The 7,848-nt window shown below is 37.1% G+C and overlaps 1 protein-coding gene across 2 annotated transcripts; it reads right to left on the reverse strand.

Moving 5' to 3' along the window:
- Window positions 1-1,905: 1,905 nt before the first annotated feature.
- On the reverse strand, window positions 1,906-3,287 carry LOC108740782 (transcription factor HES-1-like). Of its 2 annotated transcripts, XM_018475247.2 has the most exons (2): window positions 2,303-3,287; window positions 1,906-2,245 (listed from the first exon to the last, which is right to left on the reverse strand). In XM_018475247.2, exons 1-2 carry the CDS (start codon window positions 3,005-3,007, stop codon window positions 2,099-2,101), a joined length of 852 nt encoding a protein of 283 aa, XP_018330749.1. In that variant the 5' UTR covers window positions 3,008-3,287; the 3' UTR covers window positions 1,906-2,098. The 2 variants fall into 2 exon arrangements, with proteins under 2 accessions (XP_018330749.1, XP_018330748.1); XM_018475246.2 differs by having other exon boundaries at window positions 1,906-3,287.
- Between the last annotated feature and the right edge of the window lie 4,561 nt (window positions 3,288-7,848).

Below are 7,848 nucleotides of genomic sequence, written 5' to 3' on the forward strand. Positions count from 1 at the left end.
AACCATGAGAAGCAATAATGGCCTGAAAACATTTTTTGTCCACAATTTATGGATCACTATTCAAGAAAGCTAGGAAGGACAGCTTTTTAAAATCAGAAACGGTAGCTGGTATCTGCGCCACGGTAACCAAAATTAAAAGTTGGGTCGCTAATAAGCATACCAAGGTGAGGAGCAACACTAACAGATGCAGAACAACCACTGCCTTCATCTAAACATACATATGAGATGGAGGGTTAGTCAAAACTGATACTAGAATTGTGTAAGGGAGATGTACAAATCCTGATGGGTATTGTTACTGGTCATGGTTCCTTTGTGGAAGCACAGACACAAGATGAAACTCTGGAGAAATAGTAACTGTAGATTCTGTACGGATGAGGAAGATGAGACGTCGCTAATAAACATCTTTTTCCGCAAAGAAAAGGGGCACGTTCCTGCTAGTCAATATACAATATGAGGTTAAAAGCGTTATAAGGATTCTCGATAATTGTTACCTGACGGACGCCAAGGGACCATCCGTGTGTCTGGAGGCACCCTGGATGTCCCAACTCTTACAATAACATGAAGAATCACTTAACAAAGTTTCACAAGGTTTTCACATTTGTAGAAAATAATTTTGAAGGAATTGAGGAAACGAAATCCGAACTATAGTAATTTGTGTTGGTGTTAAAACTGAATTCACTCTCAAACAAAGTATGACCATTTGGGTGAAAGCTGCAGATAAAAAAGAAGACTACGTTTTTATATTAAAAAGGAAATATGATGAAGTAATACTTCATCATTATTATGTACCTAAATACTGTTCAGCTGTTGTCTGGTCCTTTTTGAAAAATATAAAGTTAAAAGGTCTGGGATTATGCCTGCTAACTCTCTCTTTGGTATGGTTTGTGTTTGAAAAAGTTTAAAACTTGAAAACAAGTAGTAATAAAAAAAGGTTCAAGGAGGAGATAGGCAGTTTTTCGGAAAGAATTTTAGAACGGAAGTACAATTGTTTCTTTCACGACGAGTAGGCGCTCTCGTATCGGTTTCAGTATTCAAAGAAAATAATTTTGGAAATCTGCACATAAACAGGGTTATGTGTAGTAATTATGAGCACATTTTTAATCCAAAAATGCTCGCGAAATTTTTTACGTGGTAACGACTTTCTTCCAACAGTTTGTTATGTTGAAATTTCAGTACTAATATCATCTAGGGTCTAGGATATAGGTATGCTTTGTGTAGGGGTTGGCCGTTTAACGTTTAGAAGATCGAGGGCGAGCGAATGGACGTGAATGTCGAGAACGAAAGATTAAGTTCTGCTCGTCACTTGTCCCTTTCAGCGTCGATGTTGACGGCGTCGTCGGTAGGTCGGAAACGGCGGCGTCGGATCGGTTGTTTCAGTAGCGTGTCGACATCAAACAAGCAGGTCATGAGGGGGTTGGTGGCGGCCATTTGTACGACTGCAAAAGTTGAAGGCGGTGGAAATGATCTGGATCTTGACTCAGTCGGAAATTCCTTTAAGGAATTGCGTAACGATTTGCTACAGTACAAGCATATATGTATATTGCAATCTGTTTCAAAAGACAATATGTGGAAAAATTTAAATCCCGCAAATATCAAACAGTATGTAGGAATAATGTCTACAAGACATCTACAGATCATTCTTTGGGAAGAAGTCTTCCTATTATTATAAACGTAATATGATCGCTTTTTAATTAATCTCAGAGCTTTTCATTTTTTTTTATATTATAGAGGATTTATTAGTTCATAGTTGAGCTAAATCACACCAGGAAAGGCATTTAAAGAAAATTCACGTAATATTTGTTTTTTTATAAGTATTAAGAAGACTCAAAGTTTGTGTATGCTTGTTTCTCTACTTAGGATTATTAACAGATTTTATCTCTGGAAGCAGAAATAGGNATATACAATAATAAAAATATTTACAATGTTACACGTATTCTATTCAAAGGAACATTATTAGCACATCATTGGCTAGGGTATTCTACTTTAAACTATGATAAAAATAAATTGTAATCTAGATTGCACGGCTGACTAGACACACAACCATAAAAATTCATATCAGATAACTGTGGCGAAGAAGTGTTTGTCGGAACCTTTTTTTTTACCAAGGTCTCCACATGCTGTCATTTTCGTTGTTTTTGCTGAAATCTAGCGGCTTTTCCGGTTCACACTTCACCGAAACACTCGACAGTCCATCCTGTGATTCGCTTCGGTAATCTTTCAGGTTTATGCCCAATGCGTTGGCCAACTGTAAATAATGCGATGGTAAAACAAAAACAAAATTACCATCATTCGTTTTCAGCACCTTTGTGGACAAATCTTTGCAATCAGGAACTGCCAATACGTCATTTATTACGAAGCAATCAGTAGCTGTAGATGCAGCGACTTTTGGATCAATATTGCAGACTATACTAGATGTTGGTAGCCTTTGGGAGCCCACAGTATTGGTGGTAGTTGTAGGATAGGGCGCAAATACGTCACCGGTTTGTTGGATTTCCATCTGTTGAGATGGAGGTTTCACGATGATCCTTGGTGAACTTCCATCAGAGTTCCTGTTGTTGTTTATTTCTTCTACTGTACTGGAATCCGGTGGTTGTAACCGTTCTTCTACACTGGGAGGCTGTCTCAAGTCCAAATCAACTTCAGAAACACAATTTTCTAGATGATGAACGAGTCTCTGTCGAACTCCAGCATCCATCACAGTCATGGTTTGAGCATCAGGTGTTTCCAAATATCTCTGTACCTCTTTGACGCAATCTGAGTAACCTGCACGATACTGACGGACCCCAGCAGTATCCAGACTGCGATGTCTTTGAAAATGACGGACGGTCAACTCGAGGATGTCTGCCTTCTCAAGTTTGGAATGTTTAGTATTTTCAGATTTTGCAGAATCCAGGATCAATGTTTTGAGTGCCAAAAGGGACTGGTTAATTCGAGCTCTCCGTCTCTTCTCCATCAAGGGTTTATTTGCACGTCTGGGTTCTGTGGCTTTCTTAGTTTTTGCAGTCATTGGAGACGATAACAACGTTGTGGTGATAATGGTGAAAAATTAAGAGCACAAGTAAAGAGAGTATATCTTGACTCTTGAAGAAGAACCCAATGATGAACACTACTGTGAATGAGGAAATATAGGAAGCAGAAATGTTTCTTCCAAAACTTTTTGAAAATATGAAGATTTAAGCAACTGACTATGGTGAATACTACGTTGTGGATCGTATTCGGAAAGATAGTAGAACGTCGGACCTGATGAGACTATCACCGAGCGTTGTCGCACGCGAACTGCGACGTGGTGTGAGATGCGGTGGCAGGCGCGTGCGGCGCGTGGGAGGTCGGGCAGGACGACGGCTGCCGGGGGCGGTGTAAGGGGGCGGCTGCCCTCGGTCGCGTGCCGACACGGCCACATCACACTCACGATAACGCAGTGGTTCTAAAACAAAGCCGATGGACAACGTGAGCTAAAAATCTTGACTTGTTTTCATGTAATATTTTTTTGCAAAAGTTTTATTACGTTTTGACTTGGGCGGTAACAATTGTACGTACCTATAAGAAATAGTATTGCGGATTTCGGATTATTTTATAACTACGAACTTGGCTTTTTTTTTAATTAAACGGAAGATAAACTTTCGGTACTAAATTACTAAAATGATAATCTAATTTTTAATTTTGTCCTTGTTGTTACTTACATACCTATATTGTTATTGAAAGCTTTATCTAGCCGACAGATACGTCTGTATCTGCAGGTATGTAGCATTGTTTCGGAAAATTTTAATTATTATCTGATTGAATTTTTAGGCTACAGTTTCCAGGAATTTTGATACAATTATAATTATACATGTCTGAGGTTCATTGTTTATTTTGTACGTCTGCAGCTTAGTTGTCTTGATCTGCATGTGTAGATTTGAAGATGACCAAGAGTATGATGTTTGAAGAGAGCCGACATTAAATATCTTGAATTCAGTAAGATGATTTGTGTCGGATTTGGACGGGTTTAATTAGTCTTTTTTTTTTAAAAGCTAGGGTCAACAAAACAAGTAGGTAAATATGAACCTAAATATACTACTCCCACGGGAAACTAGATATTGATGACCAAAACGCGACTGATGGAAATTAAACACTTTGTGTGTTATACGACTGATACGCCTCTATAGTACGTATGCATATGTGCGTGTGTGTTAAAATACATTTGTGTTTGTGCATATTCGTTCCCAGTTTCACGCTTGCACCAACTCGGCCGCCGTTATCTGCTTTTATAACGATAGAGCCAATAACTCGCTGGTGTTTGTTTAACTGCGAACCTTCTGGCTGCGAATTTACGGACAATAAATTCGAACACGGGCCAAAGCTTTTCGCGTTTACGCGATAAGTTTTTATACTGTTAATCTAATCGTAACCCTGAACAAGCATATTTGTGTGGCGTTACGCGACGCGACGCGACGCGACGTGTCAAGTGGTTTCATGATAACGTCAATTGTTGTTCACTTAATGAAAAAAAAAAGACAAAAAAACAAAAAAAAATCGCGACATCCTGTTATAAAAAAGTCTTACTGTACCGTCTACGTACCTAACTTGTTACTTAGCAGTTTAAAGTCTGCTTTTGCTTTCCACTCACGGAGAAAACTAAATTTTTATGACAACGCAAAAATTAGAATTTTCGAATGTTGATTGAATTTGCCGTAGAAATAGTAGAATTTATTAGGTAACTTGTAATAATCTCAATTTTGACATGTTTCTTTAAAAATTATTTCAAGTTTCTTAATTATTACAATTAAATTTGTAATATCAACTAAAATACCTAGTAAATTTATTTCTGCTAGGATTTTGTTTTTACAAATTCGGGTCCAAATTGTAATTTTCATTATTTTAACGGGCTAGTAGGATAAATTGTAAATATATAATATTTAGGTAAATTTTCCTATTTCATTTTCTCTCTGCGGTGGCTACAATTCCAAACGGAAGAATAGAATGTACGATGTGTCACATTTCTTTGAAACGATATTATCTACACTTATGGTTACTTTTCGACATCAATGATTTTTTTGTAGACAGGTTTTCTATAATACCCTCTACGGAAAATATTTAAATAAGTTTTCACGTTATCTGGAAAAGCTAAGAAAAGAAAATCCACGCAAGGTCAGAGAGTCATTTAAAACAAAAAAGGCAACCTATCGGTTTTCTGAATAATTTCAATGGATCGGAACAATTTGAGAACTTATTATGGTTCTTTATTGTTTTGAATGACTCTTCGACCTAACACCCTGCCTTTCATTAAATTTTGGAAAGTTTGTTCAGTAAAGTGTGTATGTGTAAATGTATCCATACGTATGTGTATACATATAATTATCAAAATATTTTTTATATTCCCTTGACTTATATTTACGAGTTATCGGAGGTTGACAAAAAACAGTCGTCTTAATGCGAGGGATAAGATTCGAAGTCAAATTAAAAAATATATTTTATAACGTTTAGCGAAATGAAAATCGATTAAAAGCACTTAAATAATCGCTTAAATGTTATACATACCATAGGAAAATTACATTCACTTTGCGTTACAAAATTAAAATAGTTTGAGATGTCGCGTATTAAGATTCGTCGGAAGGGAATGATTTTTTTTCTCATTATTAGCGATGATTAGATACGACTGAAAGATTTTATCGTATACTAATTAATATGCGTCTACAGTATTACGTGAACGTTGAATGCTATCGTTCATTTTTTCGGTATTACTTTTAGATAAAAGGAGAGGACCAAAACGAACATCATTCGAATGGTACTGTGCCGCAGATGTGTATAAAACAAAATTAATTTGTGTATGTTGCCGTTAAGGCAGGTAAAAAGTTAAAAAATTGTTATTATAGTCGCGAATTGGCATTGGGTCGCGAAATGGACCCCGGCGGTCTGACAGTGACGCCCAGTTCCCGAGAATAAAACCAATAGATACCAACAATAATAATATGTAATTTAATAAGTGTAACAACAAACCTATCTAATGAAAATTGGCAATTAAAATTGTATTGTAAAATTGGAATGGAAATTATTGATTACCATACTAAATTATTTATTATTTCGATAATGTTTTTGTATTTACATTTTCTAGTTCTAATAACGGGATACTTGTTTTCGGGATATAGGGTTTATATTAAAATCATCCTTTACAATCACGATGGAGCTTGATTTCGGGGTAACTTGGTATATTATATCAGTATAAGTTGCTTGACGCCGCTGTTTTGGTACCACTGTGTATGGATCGGGGCGTCGGGTGAGCGCCAGGGACCGTCGGGGCGCCAGTGGGCCGCTAGTTAGAGCGGAGACGCGTCAGACACGCGCCGCCGTCCACACCGCAGCACCAGCAGCGGCGTCAGCAGCAACAGTAACAGCAGCAGCGGCGTCGCTGCGGTGGAGTCGAGTCGAAAGCAGCAGCAGCAGCATCAGGAGCGTCGAGACGCCCGTCGTTCGCTTCTCCGGTTCGCTTTCGTCCCCTTTTTCTCCCCGTTCCCGTTCCTTTTCAACCTTTCGCCCGTTCTCGCACTATATCATGCGCTTATTTACTAGCACCTGTTCAGACGCTCGTTCTTTCGCTCCAGCGGCCGAACAGCAGCCGCGACCGACGCTTGACGTCGTCGGTGGTGGCGAAACGGAGGCGTCGTGTCACCGTTTCGTTGCCGCCGCTGCCAACACCGTTGTTCATTCGGATCTTTTACGTTTTCCGCTTGACGTCGTGTAGCCTGTCGCATGAGGCAATTTCCAATTCATAAGCGGACTGGACTGTTTCAGACTTCACATATCTTTGCATAAATATCTAGTGAACTCGTCTATGTATTAATATATGTGTAGTAGGCCTATACAAGAACCAAAATAAATACGTACAAGTAAAAATAATTTGCATAATGTTTTAATGCTTCATCCTATAACTTAAAGAAATTTGTTACCTTTGACTGTTGTCTTAAGAAAGTCTAAAGACTATATTAAAAGAAACCGCAGCTTCCAGTTTTGACAAATTTTATTTCAGCAAAAGTTCACCGTGGATTCGGATTGAGCCATGAATGATCCAAAATTCCATTGGTATATGATGCTTTCTAATTGTAAATTTGGAAGGTATTTTCATTCATTCATTTCCACTAACAAGGTTGAAATTTGAGATAAACGAAAATAATTTAAGGAAAGAACAAATATTTTTTGATAAGAAACTGATAAATGATCCAATTAGAGTACTAAATTTCGACCAACCTAAATGCATTTGGTATAATTTAAACCACATAAGAATGGCATAGTTTTTTAATCGTTCTTTCTAAATTTGGTTCTATTTCTACTTGAGCAAACATGGTGGAGACTCTAACAAGATAATTTATTTTTGGTTTAGGAATGGGTGGAGATGCATTAAATTTTGAGAATGCGCCAAAATTTTAGTAAAATGTTAAAGGAACTATCTACAACGAAAATTTTACTTGGTTCTTTTTCTTAAATACTCAAGGTAATATTAAATGCTTATATAATTTACAACACATCTGTACATTAAAGTATATGTACTTATACTTTGAACCATTTATCAGGCTTGAGCCTTCCACAGTTAGACTTTTATTTCCCCCTTGAGAATATGTACTTTGAATTGTTAGCACCCTCACACATTAAGGAACTTACTAACGGGAGGAGGCAATTAAATTTTCGAAGGGACTCTTGTGATTTTCATTATACTTACTATATCCTCAGTTAGAAAGGTTATCAACAATGTTCAAACATAGATGGTATTAAGTTTATTGAACTTTATCAGTATTTGATATAATATCTAAATGATTTATAATGTAAAAATATAATATATTTTATATGGTCAAATTTTGTGAAAGCGTTTGTTCTGTT

The sequence above is a fragment of the Agrilus planipennis genome, unplaced genomic scaffold (assembly GCF_000699045.2).
Source record: "Agrilus planipennis isolate EAB-ADULT unplaced genomic scaffold, Apla_2.0 scaffold22, whole genome shotgun sequence".
NCBI classification, from domain to species: domain Eukaryota; kingdom Metazoa; phylum Arthropoda; class Insecta; order Coleoptera; family Buprestidae; genus Agrilus; species Agrilus planipennis.